We start from the raw sequence: 26,534 nt of genomic DNA, 5'->3' as shown, positions 1-26,534 counted from the left end.
TGATCTTGTAATATCCTACCAGAAAATGCAGACATTCTGCCATCTATTGGATGAATCACAGCGTGCAAGTGCTTCATGTTTTACATTTTGTTGTAGCGCTATTTTTGAACACTAGGTGGCGACGCACTCCACAGCTTCCTTCATTAATCATTTAATCCATTGTCCATCCCTCCATTATCCATTTATTTTTTGTGATTACTCAGAGGGCAGAGAATGGTGGTAAAATTATGAATATCAGAGGGAGGCCAACATACACTGCAGATTTATGCTGAAAAAAAAAACTCTGGTCTTCATATCCAGACATCTTAGTATAATAAGAAAAGTCAGTGCTTCCCTCTTTAAGAATACTCTAATTCATACAAAATAGATTATCTGGCATCTAGCTTTCATTTCAGTTTTATCTAAGGCACACTGAGTTTTCCACACTTTATAAGAAATGCTGTGTATATTGAAATTGCCTTACCTCACCTTGCCATAAATATACTGATGAATTGTACATTAACCTAATATTGTGAAATACATTGTTAGAAAAGGGAATAGCCAAGGGTTGTCAAATTTTTACATTTTCTGATGATTGTCACCATCATTACTAACAACCCCAGGGGATGCTGCCAGTGTTTTGGTCCGGGAGATTAAGTGCTGCCTAACGATGACAGATTAGATTTCTTACACTCACAGCATGCTTTGCATTGGCAACAATTTATCCCATGAGACTGCAACAAACTGCTGAGCGTATACTTTTAATAGCGTATTTCACCTTTGTGTGACCATGTGAGTTGTGGTGCATGCAAATGGTTTACTTCCCTATTGAAAGTCTCAACAGTTGAAAAAGTCTATGACGCAATGGTGAACCTGCCAACAATGATGACTTGATATGTAGGTCATTGTGCAAAACACACATTTTTAAAATCAGGAAGTATTTTATTCCAGTCGGTTTAAACAGGCTGTCACAGTCATTACCCAACCCTACTGAGCATGTCAAGTCAAGTCAGCTTTATTTGAGCCCTTAGTCACAGTTACAGTCAATGGGTTTCACAACATGAGAACAATGCCTGAATCAAGGTGTCATTATGTGATCACAGACTGATGACAAATCATGAATAACGTGGAGTTATTACCAAAGCCTGCCCACCTGAAAGTTTACTGTGAAACCATCTTTACTTTAACAGACTTGAATGGTTAGTGGTACCAAAGCCAAAATATATGTGTTTATTGTGTACATGTATGACACTAACCAAAGTCAAAACACAAGTTTTGACTGAAACATCACAGTGTCGAAGTTGTCCCTGGTCACAGTGACCAGTTTGAAGAGCCTCTACAGTATATTTCCACTGCAGCGTATGTGGGCCTGCCTCTCCACAGCAGCTTACATGAGCCAACAGAGAGCATTTACAGCCACTCAAATAATGAGCAATGACACAAAAAAAAACTATAATGCACATGTGGTCACAATTTTAAAAACCTTTTCCATTTTGAATTGATGTCCTTTTTTGTTTTACCTGAGCTATGTATAAAATTATTTATGTAAGCAAAACCAATTTAATTCTTTCCATGCTCATTCCATGCATTCAGCAAACAGAAATGATGGAAAAGTGGAGATGAGCTACAAAAAGCTAATTACCTAGCTGATAATTTCCTGTAACGTCACTGTCTATAATAGCCAGTGAGAAATACTTTTCCTGTCATGTGTGCGTCCTGTGTCTTTACAGGAACACATGTAAAACGAGTAGAGCTATGCGCTTTGAGGCTTGGTTAAGAATTGGCTCACACAGCCGGACCTATTTCCACACTTTGGTTTAGCGCTCGGTTGGTTAACAGTCAGGCTGTGGATGTCCCACCCTGGAAGCAGGGGCGTACTGCCCCCTATCAGTAGTGACATGCCCCGCCCCGCCTATCAGCATCTCCAGTCAGTGTAGAGGAGCTGCGAGTCTGGAGGAGCAGGAGCAGGCAGCAGAGTTCAGCGGCTCCCGCGTTTGTCCGACACATAGCTAGAGCTGCTCCCCAAGCAGTGGAGGTGATGATGGCGGCGGCTGTAGAGAGAGGAGGCGTCCGGGCCGCTTTCCTGAACCCGAGCAGCGGCGGCGGCGGTGGACCAGCACCGACAACCCTCCCGACTGGAGCGCTAGCCGGGGCTGTGGTCCTGGGCTCCGGCAGCATGCCTGTACCCATGAACCTCTTTGCGACCTGGGAGATAGACCGATCATCCCCAAGCTGCGTTCCGAGGTAACGTTAACATTGTTGTGTTAGCGTAAAATGCCACAAACCACAATGTTTACAAATCACCGTGACGCCTGATAAGCATTAGACTAACGTCTGACAAACAACGCCCTCGTTGACTGTAACGTTAGGCGAGAGAGACGAGCTGCCACACATTTCCAAAACAGTGTTGGGTTGCTTACGGGCAAGCTAACTAGCAAGGTGGCTAATGCTAAAGCTACCTAGCAAATAGCACTGATGGTCGAGTTCCTCTCATGTTTCCTGCTAAAAGCATTTTACGCAAAATAATGTTTCTTTCTGAATAAAGATGCGCTTAGCTAAAATGGCCAATGCTTAATTGCGCAATGTACAGCAATATTGTAGACTTGGAAGTGTGTAAGCGGTGTTGTGTCAATCTTATGCCGACCGTTATGATAACTAGCTAGCGTTAACAAAAGTTGAGCTAACTAGTTTAACGGTCAGAACGGTTGCTGCAGCTCATCTTCTGCTTTGTGGCGAGGTTGTTAAAGCTTTGCAGATATTCTTTTCCCTTTTGTCCATGCGGGCCTCTGCTTGAACTGGTTTGCGGAATGCATGCCGCCTAATAAAAACAAAACTATCTATAAATACAGTGACACAGATGCCGTCCGCCCAAGTAGCAGGCATCCTTTTCGTCCTGTAGCCGCACTGTGTCACATTAGTTGTTTGGGCAAATGGGCAGTTCAGCAGCTGGCTGGCCATTTGAAAGCCGCACCATATTCGCGATCATGTGTCGTTGGCTGTTTTGTGCTTCATGTTCAGATACCCCCCCGTGTAGCTCAGCGTTGGCTAGCTGCTCTCTCACAGCCACCAGACCAGCACAAACACAACAACTCGTAGTGTTGACACAGCAGCTGGCGCAAGGAGAGAGTCAACTGTTGTGATTGTCACTTTCCGTGTTTGCAAATTCACTCGCCGCCATCCGCCCTGTCTTCATGTTATTCTGATGACTCCCATTTAATGTCGAGTGGAGCAGCAATAGTCCGTAATACTCTGCATTAGTATTCATCGTCAGTGAGCAGGCATTGCTGCCACCTGACCAGAAACCTCCCGGGAGCTGTGGGCACATTAATCAGCTTTGACCTAGATCTGTTCCACTCATTGGGAGAGAAGTGGGCTTGCAAGGGGAGGGTTTCCTCCACAGTCGATTCCTGTGTGTGTGTGTTTGCCTGCTGCCTCTTTACTGCCTGCATGAGGGTATGCAAGTGTCAATGGAGTCACAGCATGTGGAAAACATTGATAATGTACAGCGATGGAGATCATTCCAATTCTGTTTTGTCTGTGGCAGCTCAGCTGATTTGGAGCCAACTGGAGTGAGAGTTTGAAGTGGCAGCCTAGCTCCATTTTTCCACAGCTCACTACCCATTTTATTCTAGTTCTACTTCTGAAAAGTATGATTCTATTATTTTTATTTTAGCTCTGGAAAGGACAGTTACTTTTCATGACCTTAAGCTCACATATTCCATGACCAGAGCTATAAGATCATTGATGTTTGTCTGCAGTGAAGTGCCTGAGATCTTAGCGGTCTTTTCTTGGGCACAAAAAGAGCAAATACAAGTGTTGTGTTCTGACATAAGTCTCAAGTGAGCATGCTTCTGTATCCCATAGCAAGAGACATGTCAGTGCATTTATAGAGTCTGCCATACATGGTACATTGATTTCCCACATCTCCGCCCCCACACTATGCGCTTGCTCACTATGGTGGATGACATACAAGGTGCTGTATTAAAGATGGATAAGGATGAGGATGATGATGGATTATTGATGAGGCGTAGAGTCAATGTTTACCAGTCATTGTTCAGCATAAGGCTGCAGTAGCTGCCTGACACAAGTCTTTGTTGATAACTGGGAGCGTTGGTTAGATCTGGCATGTAAAGCAGCAAACGTTATGTAGACAATGATGTCTGACACAGTTGTTTATTTAGGCTAAAAAGCCTTGTTGTAATTCTTGTATAACATGATGATTTGGAGTTGCAGTTCTCACGACATTTTGCAAAGTAGTCTGCCAAGCCTGTTTTCTGCCTTATGTCTTCAATCTTAGACTGGTGTGAAAGGGATCGCGTGGAGCCCAACCCAGGGACTGTTTTGGGGATTCTGCCTTGGCATTCTTTCAGGGGTTGGGCCATTCTTTGTGCAGCTGTTTGCTCCTCCACTAGCCTTTAGCAAATGTGGGTGTCCAGCTAAGTGGCGTGGTTTCACATGAGGGCATAGGGCTGGTAGCAATTGACTGTTTTGTATTGTTGCATTCAAACACACCACATATGGCTGTTTTTCATTAATAAGACTTGTATTTTAAAAAATGGATTCTCCTAAGCCCTGCAGCCCCGCTGAACGTCAGGCTTAGGGGAAAATATTTTATTCACAATGGAAAATATGGTGTCAGCTCTTGTGCGCCCTGTCATCACGGGATTGTGGGTCCTTTCAGTTTTGTTTTTGTCACACCTATGGCAATGAGCCACCAAAAACATATACTAGCTTGTTTTTTTTACCTTCCTTACTGCCAGGATCTGTTTTTTGCACAAGGAGCCTTTTGCTCTTCTCACTTCTTATTATCGATTACTTATTATATCTAATTGCAACCATAAGATAGCATATACAATTTTATTGCTGTAGGTGATACAGTATTTTATACCCGTCAGACAGTGGTGTGACAGCGCCATCATTACAGGCCTGTTGGAACAGTTGGACTAGCATTGTATTTTTTCCTGTACTGTCTGCCATTCTGCCACCATCCAGTGTTTCTTATACCATGTAGTTTTGGTGTTGCATCTTATTTCTTATATGCTGAGTTTTTTGTTCTTGTGTTGACCATCTCCTAAAGTAGTGGGAGCGGGAAGGGTTCACCACACCTTTTCCCCATTTTACGCTCAACAAATTACTAGCTAATGCTTGTGGCAATGTTGCTGAGTAACCTAAGACAGCTAAGAGATAAAATGCACAAGGTGGCTCCTGAGATGTTTGTCTGTCCTGACTGCAGGATTAATTCAAGAATTTCTTTGAAAAGATAAGACTTGTATGCATGTTAGAGGAAGTTGAAGAGAATATATAGCAGTAAGTTTATCTATGCTTAGTGTTGTCACGATACTGGAATTTCTAACTTTGACACAGTACCTTGAAAAAATACTGATTTTTGATACCATGGGGAAAATTTGATGCAACATTGAGGGCATAAAGTTTTAGATTTTAATAAAAGATAAAAACAAAATAAAAAGAACTGAACGTCTTATTGACTAAGATATGAAATTAAGTCGAATTAATAGCACTGTGTGTGTGTTAAACACAACAGTATCTAAGTTAATTTACTTCTGACCACAGTCAACGTATTTGGCTATCAAGTGAAACTGCACTCTGAGATTCCTCAGGCCTGAGAGTTCTGAGGGGGATTAGTTTAGCTTTGAGAATTACAAATGACCGTTGGTCCAACAATAGGATGACATGCTTACTAACAACAGTGTTCTTGGCCATGTTGTTTGTTGCATTAGTGAAGTTGAAATTGGAGCTGTCACCAGCCTCTCAAACTTTTTTATAGAGGTCGACATGTCGGCCATTCAGGTGCTTTGTAAAATTTGCTTTGTCATCACTTTTCGTTAGCACTGCTCTGTAGCATCGCTTGCATATAAGCTTACTTGTATCCTTAGCCTCTTCTCGTTCATTTGCATCAAATGCAAAGTATTTCCAAAATGCACTTCTGCTTTATTCTTTGTCAATCAGAACTGGTTGCGGAGGCTCTGCACTTACTTATCTTGAATCAACTGACACCCAACAAAATCTGCAATATGCCAAGGCCTGCTGTGAGCTATTGCTTAATATTATTAGGCTATATTCAAAAGGAGTGAATGAGACAAGAAGTGAGTGATAGGAGGTGGGGCTGTGTGGGCACTGCAGTGGTGTGTGTGTGTCAACTTGCTGTCAGAGAGGTGAGAGAATGAGGAAGCACATCTGGTACTCAATGCTGTGGAAAATGAGCATTGAGGATAATATTCAGAATCGATGTGCACTGAAAAATGTAGATTTTTGACAGCGCTACCCAGGCTTAATGCCATGTTGATGATCTAAATGGTTTCCAATGCTTTGGTGGCTATTATGACTTTCGTTGACTGTTTGCCTGATACCTCACTTCATTTATGGCAAGGCAGGCATTTGTTGAGGGAACGATGTGGTATTTGCAGGAATGACACTAATGCAGAGGTCAACATAGTGCTATGTTTATCTACTAACAATAAAGAATGTGTCGAAGCATGAGAGGGTTGGCATCTTACCAAGTTCAAAAATCTTTTACAACTCAGGGTCAAATGTTGTGACCTTTACCCTCTTTACTAACATGATGGGAGCAACCAAGCGATGTGGTCATGTTTGCCACAGAAGCTCTCCAGGGACCATTGTTTCCAAAATGGTAGGGAGGTTGTTCGACACCTGTTACCAGTTTACAGGATTTCAAAATAAATGTTATCTTATTTTGGTCATTGAGTGAAGAGCTGGAAATATTTTTGCATGACATTTTCAATCCATGAATATTTTTCCTTGTATCTGTCTTTTAAAGTTTCACTGCCTTGGTTCAGAAAGTTATGATATCTCAAAGGTTTTCCCACAAGCTAAAAAAAAAATCTTCCGTCTTTTCCTCTGACGTTTATTTTGGTCGAGCAGAGCATCCGTCTCTCTGGCTGTTTGATTCATGTGAGTCCCAAGATGACCCGATTCTCTGGTGAGTGGCAGAGCCGTGTCTAGATAGTAATTGAGTGTACTTTGTAAGCTCTGTTCAGATGTTTGTTTCTTCTGTCCCAGTTCTGTATGGTGTATTGAATTGATGTTTGCCGTGTATGTCAGCAAATAAGGAGGATAAACAGAAACAAAGTCAGGCCTGGACTGGAGCAACGTTATTGTTTCTTCTTTGTTCTAGGTCAGTGCAGATGAAGCTGTCAGCCCTAAGTCTTTATATATCCCTTATGCTGTGATGCACACAGCCATTTATTAAATCCCCAAGTTGGAATTGTTAGCGTGCAATCTCCGGTATCCTCCCTGGCCTTAATCTCTTTCATTTAACATCTAATTCTCTGTGTCTTCATTTTTAAACCTGAGATGAAACCTAGGGTTTCCCCCACAAAAATTGTTTGAGTCCGTGTCCTTTTCCCCCGTAGTTATAAAAAGTATCTTAAAAATAAGATACTGAAAAAAACAAAAAAAATCACAGATGATTGGCTTGCCGCTGCTTAGATTTTAATGTGTGTTTACCTGTGTTGTTAAGGTACAGATGCTTGGAGTGTCCAAAAGGCCTTTATATTTATTATTATTGTTATTATTGTTATAGGACATTTATTTTTTCATTTGTTTTTCAGATTTCAGCTTTTTCCTGCTCCAAACTATCATTATTATATCTGCCTTTTGAAATCCTCTGTTGGACCTCTAGTGGAAACCCTGAAACCTGAAATTAAATGAGGAGACAAATGAAGGAGGCCTGTTTGTCAGATAATATGAGCTTACTTTCCCCTTTCACCTCTTCGATAACCCCACCATCTCAAGACTTGGATATTGTTTCTCCTAGCAGGGGAGCTGCAGTAATCTGATTTCATAACAGGAAAAATAGAGCTGGTAATCTGATGCTGCACACAGACACTGTCAGCTTAATCCTCTGCTTCCTTTTGCACTCATAAACAAGGCTCACCAGCCATCTCCAGCGCCCTTCAGGATTGTGACACAGCACTTCTTGTCCGGCTGCGTCATGTTTACAATCTTTGTTCAGCGACACCAGCAGACATCTGATGCACAGACGCAGTCTGTGTCACTGTGATGTCAAAGTCAAACAGCTGCTCTCTCTCCAGGACCATGTCAGCTTGTCATTTCTCTGTTCTCTGTGATCGTTCTCGATGAAGATTTTTAACGCTAAATTGCGTATATGACGCAAGAGTAATCCAGTCACTGTTCCTTAGTTGGAGCATGAGTTTCATTCAGAGTTAATCAGCATTGTGTTACTGCCCTAGAGCCATGCTACAATAAAAGCATTTGATTTCAGGGACTGGAGCTTGGGAAGACACCCTGACTGTAGTTTAACAAAAATTCTCCATTGTAGATGATTTCAGTTCAAAAGATCAGACTCATTGATAGGTTACAGCTAGAAGTAAAAGTAATGATGAGTTTAGAGTTTAATGTATTTGCTTTTTAATGGCATTTCCTCTATTAAGATTATAGAGAATTAAAATGCTAATTATTTGTAAGTCCTTCTTAAAATACATTCATAGGTTTTGGAAACATTGCATGACTGTATGCGCCATCATGCTGTTCACACACTTGCTAGCAGTAGACCAATCAGCACCTTCACTCCCCTCTTTTTCATGCTCACTCCCACTGCCTGAAATGTGTCAAAATTCTCTTGGTTTCCTTCCATGTCTTCCTGGAGGAGGAGGAATTTCCTTGGGAAACGTTTCACATTCCTGGCAACTAGAGAGCTGCTGGTGCAGCTGAAGCCAGGCTGCTTTGCTCCGTCCTCAGCCCCCTTTTGTATTCTGTTGTTGACCAACAACCTGCACTCTGGGAGGGGAGGGGGTCAGGATCGGAGCTGCTGATAGCTCACCCCGCTGAAAAGTTTTGCCGAACTGGCCCCGGAGCTTCACAGTAAACGGGCATGTGCTGAATGCTCATGTTGAATTCCTCACAAAGGGAAGAAATGTTTGTTTCCCCCTGCCTGGACCTCAGAATGTGAGAAAGGCCAGATACTTGTGTGGGTGGATACTGGGGTCTCTGCTGGTGAAGAGATCCAACTTCCTGATCCAACAAGTGAGGCAAGGAAACTGTTCCCTGACACAGGGAGGATCCTGTCAAAATAAGCACATTGGGGACAATGTCTCTCAACTCATATTTCTCTCTTGTTTTTTCTCTACTTATTTCCCACCTCTCCCATTCAGGCATTTCCTGAGCTGTATGTGCCAGCAGCAACACAGAGACCATTATTTCAGATACAAAACACGGTAGCGTGGATGAATGAGTGCACATGACGGACCATCTGAAAACACGAAGCTTTGTCATGATGGCAGCGAGAGATCCTGTGTTACATTCTAGCACTGTCTGCTCTTGTAAACAAACAGAAGCTATATGTCGTTATGTTTATCCCACTGAGTCAAATAGTTTTTTGCCCTTCTCGAGGCTAAATTTACTGTCTAGTTGAAGACATAACAGTCCCTAGAGTGTCAACTCTCAAATAGTGTTGAGCTGTATGCCCTGCCCATTTGTCTAATCACAGATTAAGGAGGCTGAACTGTCTGGAGTCCTCTTTCTCTCCATGTGCCTTTGCTCAATTAGCCCGCACTACATTTGTGCCACTCTTTTGGTCTTCTGTGCAGAAACTCTAAGGGTTTTGATGGCCTCATGGACAGAAGTTAGGCTCAGTTCTAGGCTAATTTTAAATCCATAGAGTGTATAAATAGCAGATACAGGTGATCTGAAAAGTGAAGGCAATGCAGAAGTGCCAGCAGGAGGCGACTCCACTGGCCGTGAGTCCAATTGCATGTAAGATTATGAGAAAATGCACTTGGTTGTAAACGCAAGAAGTCAAGGAAATAGTTGTGTCAAGGATGTAAAAATCATTTCTCACCTCTACATGCATGCTGACCAATCATGACGTGGAAGTGAATGACGGAATTGTCTGAAAAAAAAGTTACAGAAATGTTTGGACACAGACAGGGGGATCTTATCCAGTCCCGGAAAGTTTCTGAAGTTGTCGACCAATCGACAAGCAGTTTGGAGGGCGCATACTGGCCTCATGAGGCTTATCCAGAAACCCAGCCTCTAAAAGTTTCGGAAAGACTGGAGTTAATTTTACCCCTTCAACTGTGTTTCAGTCTGCCATGCTGCAAGAACGCTGTCCATCTCTACAGAGTCTCCCTGTATGTAGAAAGGTTGGATATGTTAGATACATTAGTCATTTGGACACTTTGAACCAGGGGAACTTGCGTCAGGGGAGGAGCAGTCGTTAGGAAGCACTTTTGGGCTGCCATTGTTCATTTCAAATAATACTGCCAAAACAGTATGAATACACGCACCAGTTGTGAAATCAGCAGCATTGGTGGATATTACAACAGTACGCACATGCATTGCTTGTTTATTAAGCGCCCCTCCTTCTGGGAAGCTCGAGCACATTTGCTGATGCAGACCACTGTACATGTATTGATTGCACAATTCCCAGTTCGTAGTGGCCCTTCATTTTTCTTTCTGGAAGTGTTGTCTGCATTGCAGAAAACAGTTTTGAGTCAGAACACAGTTGTGAAGGGTTTGTCCGCTGCGGTGCAGTTAGTGTCAGTAGCACTGAAAAAGCCCAACAATGCATCTATATTGCTAACTAAAGCGGCGTTTTCTAATCAGTATCCTCATTTAGGGTACAGTCTTCATCTTTGTGTATGGGCAGACGAGACTGAGGGTGTCAGGTCTATCTTTTTGTGAAATCTGTGATCAGTCATGACAGAAGAAAGGGAGATATGATTGTGTTGGCTGCAAGAGTTGAACAGCAGACTCGATCCTGTCTGATGCTAATCAGAGGCACCATATGGCAGTATGAAATATGTATAGAAAAACTGAATAGATCCTTTTGATGAAATGTCAGCACAGTGTAAAGTTAACAAAAAGGCAAAACCTCGTTTTACTCAGTATCACACCTTCTAACAAGCTGAGTGGAATTACTTATAGTCAATAAATATGTGTTAATCTTTAATAACTAGGTTTTAGCCAAGATGCGTTTTTAATGTGGAAAAGCTCCCAGGGGTCCTGAATGTATTTTCATCCTTGCCCATCCATCCCTTTCATCAGGGCTAACATGAAATATCTGGTGATTTTTTTGAAAAAGCTTACATAAGCTGTGCCAGCTATAAATACTGATCTCTGACATAGTCTGCACATTTTCATTTATTCATGCTGTTTTGGAATTCCAAGTATTTTTTAGTTAGAAGGGCTGCACAACAATAGCTAAAATGATAATCACAGTTATTCTGCTCACTATTGAGCAAAATGATCATTATGTACCACTATTATTCATCCATCTCTGGCAACAAAGTAACTGTTCTCCACAGTTTAAATTGACAGGGTAATGGCTTCACAGTGTGTTTAGACTGTATAACCCTATAAATAAATACCCATGTATCATTTTTATATTCTTTTTTCTCAAGCAATTGCTTTCTTCTTTCAGGTGTTTGAACTTTCCTGATGGGTAGGCTAGACGGAGAGATTGTTTTAAACAAGGCTTTGCTCTTGAGCTTTTGATCCTGCTAGTAGACTCCAGGCAAAGGAACGTTCCAGACCGTCCACCTTAATAGGATTTTAAAGCTCAGTCATAACCTTGTCAGGGGCTGTGACCCTCACAGGATTCACCTGTATCTGTGGGACTAGTTACTCTAGACTCAGTTTGAAGTAATTGGATGCAGCAGGCATGAACTCGAAGACCTTCCTTTATTAAGAGGATGCACTGTATAATAAACAATAATCTCATCATTATGCATGCTAGGGAGATATCGTCTGTCATGTTACCTCTGTTACGACGTACCGTGGCTGATCTGGTTTGGATGTCTTGCTTTGGCTCTGATTTTGCCCGTAAACATGTCACGTCTGGTCTGATCTTGTCTTGCGTGGCCACTACAAACACGGGCCTGCTGACCTCATCAGTTTGTGTTCAGGGCTGAACAAAAGAGCTGTTTAGCACAGCAAAATCTGTAACAAAGGATGACAGCCATACACTGAGTCCCTGACAATGATTGTCAGATCAGTGAGGTATGAATGCAGCAAGGGCTTGTATATTTGATTGGTATCAATGAGGCTGAAGAGTTGAGAAAGAAGCAAAAGGTAGTCTGATGAAGCTCAATGGGTGCTTGCACATCTAGAAACATTTTTTTTAAAGGGGAGAGCGCATGTTGAATTCTGTGATATCTGACTTACAAACTTTGTCACTGGGTTGTGTTATCATTGTATTATCATATATTACATTAAAGAGAACTTTGTCTGTTCCTTTCACTTTGTGCCAGTAGAACCGGGAGAAGCTATTTTACACAGCTTGTGCTTGACTTGATGATAAAATATGGAGACAGGTTCACCACATTCTTGCCTTTCCTTGTGTCACTGAACAGCAAGCTTTGCATTTTTTGCATAGCCTCAAACGAGGCTTTTTCTTCTGCCCCATATATCTCAATACAAAACATGCACACTTGCTAGCATACCCTTCATTATCTGAGAAAAGTCTCTGAAGGATTCTACCAAACCACCCACACAACAAGAGCACACTGGTCAAACCGCTGATTCACACTTCACAGATATAAATCTTTTTTCAAATGGGTGTTCGATGGAAAGCACTAGCTCAAATCACCGAACGGAAACAAAATCTGGCGCTGAGCTCTAATGCCCCAGCCCTGTCTAGTATTACATAAAAAGTGCTGGTAATCCCGACAACAGTCAGATTCTACCACAGCTCTGTGCAGCCTCATGACCACAGAGTTCACTAAGACCATATTACAGAGTATTATGACAGATATGAGTGCAGCTATTACATCCTCGTCTCTCACATTCTTGGAAATAACCGGTTTATCTGCTCCCCAATCTATTTTTCTTTTCGTAACATGTCCCTCAGGGTTTGTTTCATACCTGAGTGGTGACACCTGTCCTGCCTTCCGCTGCACTAAATCGCTCTATTGCAGCTCACGACCAAATTCAGGTCACATGCTACATGGGGCGCACGCTGCACCAGGTGAGCTACCTGGGGGCCCTTACAATTGATCCTTATAATAACTACATTGTAAAAACACTGAAAATTGACCATGATGGGTTTGAATTTGTGCGTAGAGTGTGCTTTTTCTTCCTGTGTCTATGTGGAAGTTGTGCATGTAGCCATGTTGGAACACAGCGAGCATACAGATGGAGAGCGGAGGCTTTTTTAGTGCATGTAAGAACTTCCAATAAGAAATACCTCCCACCCTGTGGATTATGCTACAGGACAAGATTGAGATGTTTGCTTAAAACGTAGCAACATCACAATCCATAGTTACTAATGTGAATTCAGGACGAGTGTGCTGCAGTTTTTACCTATCAAGCCTACTGGAGTTTAGTGTTTGATGTTCAATAGATTGAAGTCTGAGTGTGCATATCATTGTATGGGGTCTGTTTAGCTTAATCACATGACTTCTGGCCAGGCTTAACGCATGTCATTACAAAATATTTTGTATTGTGCTCTGATTAATGAGTGCACACCATCTGTTGTTTTGCATTATGAGAATTAATGTCCGATATGAAATGTTCACTGTTCATTGTCAACTATAGAAGATTTAAGGTTATGTTTCTAATTTTTGGCTCATTTTTGACAGAAGTTGATAAACGTGCACGGCACTGAGATCAATGCTGATCTCTGACATTCAGCAATGTGTTAACACGATCAAAAAGTCCCTCATTTTGTCCCTCAAGCCCACGGCCGTGGCTTTACAAAACCTCTTTGGCACATCACAAGCAATCTTATGAAGTTAACTTTCTTATGCAAAGGTTTGTTTGATTTCAGTCTTATTTTGTTGCTTTCAGCCTTTTGAGTTCTGTTGCTATCGTAACCGGTTCTGTCTCAAACATAAACAGTCACAGAAATAAGTCTTTGCCAAATTAATGGCTTCCTCTTGTTCTCTTTGTGTACCCCAGTCACAGCCTCTTCCTCCTCTTTCACTGTGGCCTTGAGAAGATTTCATTCAGGGAATTAAAGCCCAACCAGCATATGGCCATCTGGCACACATAACCAGATATTTGGGGGCTAAAATAGCTTTTGCATGCAAGCCTAAGTGCAGGCTAAGCTCCTATGGCACATCCTACTGTGTAAACTTGTTAAAACCGATCAATCAGTCCTCTGGGTTAGTCTTCATCACATGTGATCTAGATTGGATTCAAAAGTTAATTTAGCTGCCTACAAATTACCTACCATTATTCCCCTTACTACTTCTATCTTCCTTCTCTGACCACAGTGCTTTGCAATCTCTATTGCTTTCCAGTCTTTGTCTAAAAACTGTCAATTTGAAACCAAATGTGTTAAAAAGGATTAATTATTAAAGAACATTTACGTGGGTGGTGTGGGTATGGATTTGAGAATGTAGCTTTCTTTTCTGCCTTTTCTCTTTGTTTGCAATTTTATTGAAGGGCTATAAATAAAATATAAAAAATAAAGAAAAGAAACTGAAGTGTATTGCTGTCTGAGCAAATCTTGCCAGTTCCATAGACTTACCCTCACTCTGAATAGATTTGCTCCTGTTTTTCTTGTAGGAGAATAAAATATTGAGAAGAAATTGCTTTTAGGCTGGTGTACTCTTTGTTTGGACTAAATTGACATGAACAAATAATAGTGTTCTGAACTAGCAAAGTGCTATGGCTTTCCCTAGCCAGTGCTTTGACTGGAGAGAAAGGGTTTTTCTGTCAGTCCCCTACATAAGGCCAGTACCATATACCTCTTCCTTTAGTATTTCATGTGGAGCATTATGTTCAAGCATGCCTTATTAAAAGAATGTGACCGCATTCACATCAAGCATTGAATATGAGAAATAGTACATTGAAAGCACTAAAAGCATGACTTGAAATCTTTTTTTTTCTTGCTTGGAAGCCCCCCAGCACATACCAAACATAGACAGTCTCTTTTTCATTCTGTCCTCTGTTACATCACTCATCCTCCATCCTCCACTTCCTCCTGCTTTGTGCCTCTGACAATTGCTGTGCAGTGATCCGAGGGCATGGACCTGGCAAAACATCAACCAGAACGCTGACCAGGGGAAAAGAATTACAAAAGTGTGTTTTTGTTTAGGCAGCACATCGTTCAATTCAGAGGGTTCGTTGGCCTCTCTCTCAGCACCTTGCACATTCACTTGTGGGCTATGATGACCATATTTGCCACGTCCATGTTGGCATTGTCAACTTTCTATGGCCCTAGAAATGTTAAGATGCTTTTAGGAATAGGAACATATGAACAGTTTAACTGCTACTAATGCTTCAGTCTTTCCAACTGATACAAAGGAGAACATAAGCAGTGGGAAAACATGACACAGTTTGTGTAAGCAGCCATGTCTCAACAAAGGGCTTTTTTCATTCTTGGATCTACTGCCATGAGATGTACTGTAGCTGCTGTCTCTTTGTAGGCTCTTAAACTTAAGGGTGCTTCAGTTGCAAGTTATTTGAAAAGCTGCTGTCACTAAAGTGGTCCAGGAATAGCATAGCGATAGTAGCCACACATACTCTTACACAACAGCACATCTCCAAAATGGCTGTGAAGGATGTTGGTATAGACAGGATTTGTGCTGTCTGTTGTCTGTTGGTTCAGACGAGAAGCACTCTTCAGTGATCCGTGTAATGGGTGAGGCATTGTTTTTACCATAGTAAGCAAGACATTTTGAAACAGTTCTTCCCCAAAGTATCAACTGAATTGTAGCTGCATGAGTTCCACAAAGAATTATCATTGTGGAAACATTAAGATTTTGTAGCTTTAAAAGATTTCCTTCTTATAATATGAAGACAGATCTGTATGTGAGTTGCCTCTCTGTTCTGCCTTTGTCATGACTTTTCAAAAGCAAGGAGTCAACAGAGGGAAAGCTCTGTGGTCCCAATGTTCTCGCCTTCAACTTAAATGATTATTCCCTCATATGCTTCCAGTCACATCTTCTCAAATCTGATGCCAAGGCCAAGTGTCGGGGAATTGGTTTCAGATTTAGGGTTTAACTTTTTAAAATTCCTTTTGATGTTGGTGTAATATAAACTATGTCTGCTGTCACATAGGCAGTCTCCAGATAAGACATATCATTTTACCAAAGAGCCAAACTCAAAGCAGCGAGTGGCTGGATTTGTCTTTGAGGCCTGACTCCAGAGAAACCTGTGTGAGGCCCTGTGTGTGTTAAAGAAAGCCAGTCTGACTCAAGGGAGGGTGAGGTCAGAAAGAGGCTAGCAAAAAGGATTATTCGCTGTGCAGAATGTGTGTGTGTCCGTGGACTTTTGCTTCCTGACTTCCACTCTGCTGTCCACCTTTAATCCACCTCCCACAATTGATTTGGTTTCCTCTGATGTTCCAGCATCGCTTCAATATAGGTGTGCCACGTTACTCATTCTGCGCTGGAAGGGAGAGAGGCTTGGTCGAGACACCGAAACATGACGGATTCACTTGTAAAACGTGTGTGTGTGAGTTGTGTAGGTGATATGGAGCAGTTGCACACTTGTGTTATCCTCTCTTTGTCGATCTAAAAAGCTTTATGCTTAAATAATGAAGTGTAAAACTTGTATGTCACTCGAACTGTGAAAGCTTGAAATGTTTGTCTGAATTCTTCTCATCGCTGCTGTGGAGAAAATGGTTGAAGCAGCCGAGATAAGATAATGCACCATGCCATATAGCTTACAATCACAGGCCTTTTATCTAAAACCAAATATTTGACCACGGCTGTTTGAGTTGACTGCCTGATAAGTTGTTTTGTTTGTCCAGGACAGATAAACGTGAAATGATTGGAGCGAAGCCACAGACTGACCATCTTTCATTACAGTAGCTCTCTGTTGCTTTCCCATCAAATAACATCTAATAATGATGATTTGTGTATGGTTTAAACCAGTGTGGCACTATGTCTGTGTTCACTTGGGGCTGGGGCAGCAACTGCATCAAGGTGGCCTTTGCCCCCATGGCCTCCCCCTTGCCGGCGCCCCTGGCCATACTAAATTATTGAATGCATATATCACACTAACCTCAGCATTGACTGGAACTGCTTCTCTTTGGTGAGGCATCTGATGTCAGATAGTAGTGATGATGAAGACTCTACTCGCAGCTGGTTTTCCAGGTTTGGGTCAGGCAGTCTAGAGTGGAATTGAGTCAGTTTTGAAAAGAACTGCTAGTAGGGTGCTGCTTTGCATCTCAATAATTTCGTTGTGTAGGTTGTCCGGCACATCAGCTGCATCCACATTAAAGCCTGAAGGAGTTTTCGCACTCAGCAGAATATTCAGATGTTATCACAGCTTTTATTTCAACCAAAAAAATAATTGTTTGTCCATTTCTCCCGGAAAGCACAAAACTCCACATCAACCTTTGTTTTGTTGACAGACGCCATGATGCACTGACGTAATGTTAACTACAATGTGTGTTGCGTTTAGGTAAAACTCAGGAGAACGCTTTAGTTAATTTTTTCATGTTATTTTTTATTGTCGCTGAAAAAAAGTCATTTTATGTATTTATGAATTGCCTCGTGGCTGGGATCAAATGGTCTCGCGGGCTGTACACGCCTCCCCCACCCCTGCTGTATAATCTAAGAGAGGGAAATGGCCTCATAATCTAATGGCCTTGCTTTACTTTAGAAGCTTGAAAAGGTCAACAGTTAGTGACGGTACAGTGGGTGACTTGGACGCACTAATGGGCTTAGATGGAGCAGCACTACTCATGCTGCTATGAGGGATGCCATATAGGCTAAACCTATTAGCTGTAAAGTACTCCAGCACCTACTGGTCACCGTTCATCAGAGCAGTCAATAACTGTTCATTTTGACAGGACATTACACTGCTGTCAGTTATATGTTGATGTCAGTCATGGAAGATGTCACCTAGAAAAAGATTTGCACATTTGCTGTCATTAGCCTGCAGAAGGACATGATTCTGATTCCTGCATTGCCCCAGGGTTGGTTTGGCCTCTACCTGTGACGCAATGTGAACTCAACATTATTATTCCCCTCACCGTGTTGAAGGTTAAAGGTGGGTTGAGTGAAGTGAGGGCAGTTAAAACCACAGCTTGGTCCAAGATGTAAACCACAGTCATTGGAGAGCTGAAATGATGGTAGATTAGTCAATTAATCAATCGGCTGAAAATTAATCATGAGCAGTTGTGACAATGGATTATTTGATCAAGTGGTTTATCCAGCAATCTCAAATGTGAGGATTTGCTCTCTCTATCTGGTTTACATCATAATTAATGGAAAATCTTTTTTGAGTGTTGATTGAACAAAACAAAACGTGACGCCACCTTGGATTTTGTGACACTTTATAGACTAAATGATCGGCCAATCGAAGAAATAACTTGCTAACTTGTGCACTACTATCCTGTGTTTGTGTATGAAACATACCAGAAAGGCTTAACAGACACAGACAATCAAACTTCAATATTGTTTTAGTCATGTATACAGGGATGCTCAAGTGCCTGTTTATTGGATATATCTACTGCAGCTAAAATGAATGCTGACTGATGCAACAGCACTGCAATAGGTTCTCCCCTCAACACGGTTAAAATGTTCAGTTTTTATTGGAACAGTTTGAAAGAATTATTTTGGTAGAAGTTCCCTTCCCTCATCGACGTGTCCAGACCTGTGAGTAGGAACCAGCATATGACTCCATAACCAGGATAGTCTGTGCATGTGAGGATCAATAAACTCAGTCTGCAGCGATGATGACCCAATCAAAAGAGCTTGGCAGGCGATTTGTTGACTTAACCAGCGCAAGCAGAGAAACTGAAAGAGGGATTTCCCCCATGGGCTCTTATCAACTGGGAAACAGGCAGAGAATGTGTGACTTATCATTGCTTTCCACCGGCAGTTCACAGAAATGTTGAACTGGAGACTGCTGTATAGATTCTCCACCCACCCGGTCTTCTCTGTGGATTGATAACGCTGTTGTGTTTCGGTCCCGTTTGGCACAGAGAAACGTGCTGCGATCCCACCCCAGGCATTCTCAGGGAATGTGGAAATGACATGCCAAAAATGGAGGATTAATGCATCTTTTGAGGGGCTTCTGTAAGCCCTTACTTTGATCTTGAGTGTGTGCCAGTGTCTGTTGAGTGGAGGGGAGACCATACCACAAATAACAGCCCCCCCATCCCCTTATATTCCCGTAATCACAAACACACAGTATATCCTGACAATCCTCTCTGAAAGTTTTTGACCCAGTCTATGCGTCTGCCACCTATTTTAGCACAATGATTAGTGCTGTTGTGCAACACCTGGTCTGTCGCTGTAGTCACCGATTGGGTGGCAAAGTGGACTGGCACTGGGTAGGAACACAGGGACACACTGGCACCAGGCCAGAACAGATGGCCACGAGTTTCACTTGCAACACAACACAGTGGCAGGCAGGAGTGGAGATAACACCTCTGTCTAATAATAAAAAATCCCTGGTTCCCTAGGTGACCCCTTCAGCGCCTGCAGCCTTTTTAATTACATGTGAATCCCAGTCCACAGAGAGGGAGAGAGAGCTGTGACAGGATAGAGATGTTGTTAAACCATCAGCGCTGCTTTCTGTCTCCCTCCCCCCGTCCTGACAGGAAGCTGTGGCTGACTGGTGACTCATCCTCACCATAAGGCAAGCTGGATCCATGGGCTACCTACGAGGTTTAACATTTAATTACTCCGGCCTCAAATAGATCTACATTTGTTATTCTAACACACACAAAGTAATTTAGGTAATTGTGCAGCCAAGTGGATTGGCAAATTGTGCCCAAATGATTCCAGAAAAATGTCATAGAATTATGTCTTCACCTATTTGGGCCAAAGGGAGATTCTACACAGGAACACCAAGTTCCTGGCCCGTTCCTGTTGTTGAAAGATTTATATTGACATCATTAAACATATATTCTGTTGGCTCCTTGGATAAACATGGGATCTCGTGACCTTTGGCTAGCTTCCCTCCCTATATGCTGTTCATTTTGTTAACGGTGAATGTGAATAAACATACTCCCAGTGTGCAGAGCTGCAAGATTTAAATACCTGAAAGGAATGATTGTGTTGAATGAAGCACAATGAATTTCTGAAAGATGTGTTCACAAAACTATCATACACTTTTTGATCTGGTTTAGTTCATATTGTTTGAAGTGTTAAAAGTTGCCTTCGAAACCTTTTAATTTTTCTAAGACTTGTCAAATTGCAGAATGCAAAGAGCTTAGAGTCAACAGTGGAAAGACAGTATGTGCCATACGACATCTGCACAGACCCTTGTCTTCTTCATGCCCGCAAGATTCATTTCTAAACAGACCACCGCATTGTTGGCGTTTCTAACACTACAGTTTCCTTTGTGCTTGAATGTGATGCATCTTTGTGAATCATACTTGCCTAACAGGGAGTGCCTGAATGAAGTCAGTGAGTGTTGCTGAGTGGCTCCCAAGGAAAGTGGGTGACTGGATAGCTATTTGTTTGCTTTGTCTTTCTTCCTCCCCTTTGACTCTGGCTCAGACTGATCACAGTTTAATGCAGCGGGACTTGGGAAAAGTGGGTCAGGAGGACGTTTTAGCAAACTTGGCTTGGGAGTTGTTGACTTTTTGTGGAGTGTCTTGCTGTTGAGGCATGGATTTGTGGGGGTGAAAGGAAAAGGGATTTTTTAAGGTTGTTGCATACCCGTGAAAGAGTCTGACTCTGGTTTTAGCCTTCCTGTGTTGCTCAGTTTTGTCTTTTAATCTGCGTCCGTATTCTACGAGAGAAGCCTGACCTGAGAGGTGTCCACATGGGGACCCTCTGACATAGATGGCCTGTGTTTCAGTTTGAAACATATTTAACTTCTTTCAGAGGCATATGCAGGTATTTGTTTCTATCTTGTTTTATATGATAATGAACAGATGGCAGTAAGTCACGTATGCCTCTGTGTTCAACATTTCAGTGTGCAGCACCATGCTGAAACAGGGCTGACTGAAGGCATTTTACTGCACTGTAGCTTGTCAAAGCAGCTGTGCTGTGTCACCTTCCATGAAGAATTCACCCCGAAGCTGACAATAGGAACCTGATTTAGTAGTACTTTGGTGCTGATCATGGTGGTGATCATCTATTCTCAGCAAGTCAAGATTTTTCCTTGATGATGAGGAACACCAAGCTGAGTAGAATAGGGTTTGATTACTGAGTTGGCATCTCCATTGTTCACTCACTGTCTTGGCATTAAGTGATGTCGCCTGTAATTATCATCAAACCTGCAGACCAAAGAAAGAACAGACACACATAGAAATATATGACAGCAGTGAGTGCTGATTAGTCGTCCATGCTTTTCATGCAGATACTATAGCGTGTCATGAAGGTATGTTCCCATTGTCCTAGTCATGCCACTAACCTGTTTCTTTTCCTCCCCCCCTTGTTCTTTCTCCTCTGCACAGGCTCTGCACCCTCACACTGAAAAAGCTGGTCGTCCTCAAAGAACTGGATAAAGAGCTGAATTCCCTGTCCATAGCTGTCAAAATACAGGTGGGTGGGTTAATCTGCTATGTGCGATGGGAGTATCAGGCTCAATTGCAAAACATTTGATAGCAGCATGTCACGGTCTGGAGTCTGTGGCTCACTGTTTCTTGATTCTTTGTCCTCGGCTGTGCTCTGTTGAACACAATCACAAAGCCTAGACGATGATAAGGAATGCTACTAATCCAGCTGATTGATAAAAACCTCCTGAGCTGCGCAGGAAGCTCTGGTGAGTTACATCCACTCAGGTGCTTTAAATGGCAGACTAGCATTACCACTTGAAGCAGGCGCATTAGCACCGTAAGACGGATTGTACATCTTACATTGATTGATTGCTAATGCTTTTCTGTGACCAGGGATGTGCAGTCCTAACATGTGCTGCTTAGTCTCTGGGTTGTTATTCAAAATGCGTCTAGCACATTTTGTATGGCGGTCACACTGTGTGTGGTTTAAATGCCAAATTCAAAAGCACATCCTCTTTGATGGAAACCCATTGAATAAACAGAGCATTTATTTAAGTTATTGCATTTTGAAATATCTTAACACTGACATTATTTGTCTTACCAACATTGCTATATATATTGCAAAGTCTATATCATTAATATCAAAAACCAATGCAAAAAGCAGTTGGCTGGGTAAATGAAATTAACATTCAGTAAGGAAGGAGACAGTGTGTGTTTCACTGTGTGAACAACCCAGTTAATTTTACAAGAACTGCGGCTTTGCTGCTCATTTTAACAAGCTGGCGAGATGATAACTGCGGAGAAGACTTGAGGTCAGCTGTGTTTCCTCCTTGTCGTCACTGGAGCAACACGATCTCATTCAGCGATCACCCCGTCCTTTATATGGAATTCAAAGTATTCCTGGAGCACAAAGTGAGCTTTTTGGAAAGGTGGGATAGTGTATCTCCCTCTCAGAATATTGTTTTGTTTGACTGACACATTGTTGGCAGAGTGTGGGAGGTTGTGTTTTAACATGTGAATGTCCCGTCCCCATCAGTGTTCTTGTATTTGTGTGTTTTTGTATATGAGACAGAGAAGGAACAGGAAACAAAACGTTTGAGAAGGTACAAGGAAAGTAGTATTTCTTTTTTATAAAACAAAACAGCAGCGTTTTTGGTTTTTCCTCATTATAATATAATATCATGCAATTGATATTACACCATATAACTTGTATTGATTTTAAATGACATTATAATCGTGCACTGACACCCCTGACTATGTGGAGATCATAGACTTGACACATCTGTAGTGGCAGAGTGTTGGAAACCTGCCTTTAGTCTGCAGACAGACCCCAGTTTAAAAACCCAGTCAGCAGTGAGCCCAGTAGCAGTCGTGAAGATGATGGTCCACTGCTTCTGAAACAGTTGACTCTGAGGGAGAAACAAGACCATGTGAGTACACCATAAGTGTACACAGACACACAAACTAACACACTGCCCTGAGGTGACCATGTGGAAACATTTCTCGGGGATAAAGTCATCTGAATTTTCTTGACTGCAGTTCCCCAGAAAATCCACACAGAGGAGAATCAGAGAATTAGACTCACCTAAAAGCGAGAGGAGAGGAGAGAGCTTACTTTGTCTGTAACTTGAACCTCAAAGAAAACCTCATTGCCACATGAACATAAGTCTGAGCAATAGCTTGTATATTGCACATCACAGAGAATCTAATATGTAGCCTGTGCTGTATTTGGGAGATGCTTTAATAATATGCATCCCACCGCTCCTTCTCCGCTACACAAATCCCAGGCTTATCTACCATGAAGTATGAACGATGTGCCCAGCATGTCTGATTTATGGACACAAGGAAGAGGAAATGTTCATACCGACAGGGAATATTAGGATTCCCTGCTTGAGGGTTTTTGAAGAATAAAACAGGAAATAGGAAGAACATTGACAGGAGCATTTGTCACCATACTGCCTGCAAGTGCAGGGACCATATATTTGGTCAAACTTGAAACAAACTCAGTTTCTTATCATGCCATAGATTTCATTATACTGTACATTGTGGAACTTCTGGGGAAAGAAACAGCATGAAAAATTTATATAAACTGTAAAAAAGGAGGTAAAAACCAAACTGCAGTGATAAGGCTAGCCTTAGCTACGGCTACTCTCACCCTCTTCTGCAGGTTTCCTGGAATAGAAATCAATTGAGTGAATCAATTTTCTCCTAACATCTTAGTAATTCATTTGTTAAACCACGCAAGTAAGGAAGTAGCTAAATTTTATCACAGTGGAGAAAAAAGTAACACCAGATGTATTGCTAAAAACCAACTAGCCCATCTTAGCAGAGTAGCAGCCGCTGCTATCTCTGCAGCATCTGACTCTAGTGGAATTAATGTGATTGCATGTAATTAGACTACTTTAAATCACATATTCAAGTGTATTTAATTAAAGATGACTTTAAGCATGAATTGAAATGGACAAAAGAGCTAAAGAGGAAACACATCTGGTTTGTAGATACTGCTGTTTTCCTGTGCCCTTTATATCGTCCAAAGATGGAGTATCTAAGTATCTACATAAATGTTTTTTATATGTGGTCTGGGTCAGTGATTACTACTCAGCATAAAAAGGCATGAAATTAAGGTTTTACAATTTATATAGCTGTTACACACTTTGACTAAGAATATTCAAACTTCCAACACTTTTTATCAGCTTCACTGTTTCTGTAGTTACTGCTCTCTGCTTTCACGCCTCAGTAATTGACCATTTTTCTGTCCCACTCACAATATTGTCCCCCTCATTATGAAATGTAATTGAAATTTTATGCAATACTGGGTGATTCTATTTAAAGAGAAACAAATCATCCCCCTTTTACTGTCATCCTGAAGGAGAAAGTAACCAACCAAGTGTGGCGTTATCCATGAGCTACGTTGTCTCCAGAGCGTGAAATCTCTCCATTTCTGCTGAGCTGCCCTTAGGACAGCCGAGCAAAGCTCTGTTCACCACAGCTCCGGAACTGGAGCATTAAATGCAATTTCCAGCAGGTTTGGTTAGGGAGAAAAGAGACGCTGAGGGGATAAAGAGCCAGTTGGAGAAGATGACAGAGGGATAAGAGGGTTTTGTTTTCAGACAGTGAATGACAAAGCCTCATTACTGCATGTCATCGGTTCTCTGTTCAGCATACAGTGGCCGTCTCTTTTTTTCTCTCTCTGGGTCTCATCAGGTTGAGTGGCCTGCACGCACACACGGCCCTTGTAATGGCTAACCATTTGGACGGTCTCCCAAAACCACAGCAGTAGAAACGATGAGATTGCAGTTTAGTCTCTAGGACGCCCTGTGTTCCCTTGGAGATGGCCTTCTGTCTCTCACCCCAGAGACCGCTGGGTCTCTTCAAGTAGCTTAGACCTCCCCAGACAAACCTCTGCCACATTTTCTGCACATTGGCTTGCAGTGTGGTGTGCTACTGCACGTGCATTACATGATTCTGCATTTTGTGTCCTGTCTTTTCTGTGTGCGGTAGCCTGGGGTTGTAGCCAGACATTGATGTCAGATGGATTATGATAGGAAAGGCGTGCAATCCTCATTTCGGCGCAAGCCGCTGTCCAAAGCACTTCCATTTGCAGTACACTCAGATATGATCCAATTATGTGTGTGCGTGTGTGTGCGTGTGTGCGTGTGTGTGCGTGTGTGTGTGTGTTGGGTGAAAGCAGAAGCCTCAAAACTCCTTTAAAACCTCTCTGATACAATTGCACATTGAGCTCTTGTCCTGACCCTCAATCACTTCCTGTCGTTGCTGCAGATAGGGGAGCCAATTTAGAGAATTTAATTTTTTTTTTTTAAATTAACCTTGAGAAGAAGTGCGAAGTCGAACTTGTTTTCCCACAGGCTTGTGGAGCTTAGTAGAGCAGAGGGGCTGTAACATCCCCCCGTATGGCCCCAGAAAGACAGTGGAGAGGCTTGTAGCAGGGGAGAGAGGGCAAGAGAAGGGGGGGCAAAGGACATTCAGTACAAGCTTTCCTTGCCAAGGCTCTGTATTGTTAATGCATGTCAGGCAGTTTGAGAGTGCTCAGCTTTTGTGCCTTGATTCATTGTACCCGCCACTGAGCATGAGAAAAGAGTGCATACAAGGCCTCTTTGTGGAGCTCAAGTTAGTGACAAGGTCAGACTCAAATAGAGATTTGCTGTATTTTTTTCTTTATACACAAAACAAGGGCTGCGGCTACTGTCAAGGTACTGTCAGCATGTCCTTCTCTGGAACATATTGAGCCATTAGACTGGATAAAAAAAAGCTTATTGCAACAGAATGCTTTGCTAGTGTCAGCAGAGCTAAATATTCTTTATTCCAATGTTCCCTTTACTTCTTCAAAGCTTTGTTTCTGTTCCTATGACTTCCATTTCTTGCATTTTTTACTATTGACACTAAATGTTCTTTTAAGATGTTCTTTTGCTTTGTGAGGTCAGTTGAAATACAGCGTTAAGTGTAATATTACAGGCTTTTATTTTCATTTAAGTTTGGAGACTGATACTTGCAGTTTTTCAACAAACAAACATTGCCTGTTGAATATTTATGAGAAAAATGTCCAATATGACTACATATCTTAAATGAATACATAAATGGTCATCACACACAGCCGTTATGCTAGTTTATTGTACAACCCTAGCATTGTTAGTCCCAACATCTATGGCCACCATCTAGAGTGGCTTTTACTTTCCATTGCTCACTCAGCACCAGTGGCATAGGAAAAGAGGAAGTAGAGGTTGTATATTGAGACATCAGATGCAACACTGCCTGCCTTTTTTTCAGAAACAGCAAGATACTGTTTTGCATAAAAGCCTTATTTTAACCTCGTTTTATTTCGAAGAAGCTATTATTGGAGTAAAACCATTATGTAACAGAAGTACTGCATATTGCAGTTAGATGGTTATTTGTGTTGTACTGGCTAATATGAATCTACCATTTTTACTTCAGCTTATGCTGAAGTTATCATTCATTCATCCATTTCCTGTACCTGCTTAAGTCTATTCATGATCATGGAAAGGCTGTTGTAAGCTGCATGTCATGATTTCAATTCTAAATCAAAAATCAACACGAGCCTTCAATTTTGATAAGTGAAATTAAAAGCGGGATTGGCGGTTGTCCCGGTATATTTTTATTCTCCTCCCCCGCCTAATTAAGGGCATCCATCGCTTGTCCGAAGGGAAAAAGCAACACTTTA

General features: G+C 41.9%; 1 protein-coding gene across 2 annotated transcripts in view; it reads left to right on the top strand.

The window, feature by feature from the left end:
* Positions 1-1,926: 1,926 nt before the first annotated feature.
* Positions 1,927-26,534, top strand: part of zmp:0000000755 (phosphofurin acidic cluster sorting protein 2) — a 47,977-nt gene continuing 23,369 nt past the window's right edge. For both annotated transcript variants that reach the window (XM_041947250.1, XM_041947249.1), the window contains exons 1-2: positions 1,927-2,223; positions 21,296-21,383. In XM_041947250.1, coding sequence (XP_041803184.1) covers positions 2,018-2,223; positions 21,296-21,383 — 294 coding nt within the window. In that variant the 5' untranslated portion in view covers positions 1,927-2,017. The remainder of the gene's footprint in view (positions 2,224-21,295; positions 21,384-26,534) is intronic.

Source organism: Chelmon rostratus, chromosome 11, assembly GCF_017976325.1.
Source record: "Chelmon rostratus isolate fCheRos1 chromosome 11, fCheRos1.pri, whole genome shotgun sequence".
In the NCBI taxonomy this organism is placed as follows: Eukaryota; Metazoa; Chordata; class Actinopteri; order Chaetodontiformes; family Chaetodontidae; genus Chelmon; species Chelmon rostratus.
This window is presented reverse-complemented; position numbering and strand designations above follow the sequence as displayed.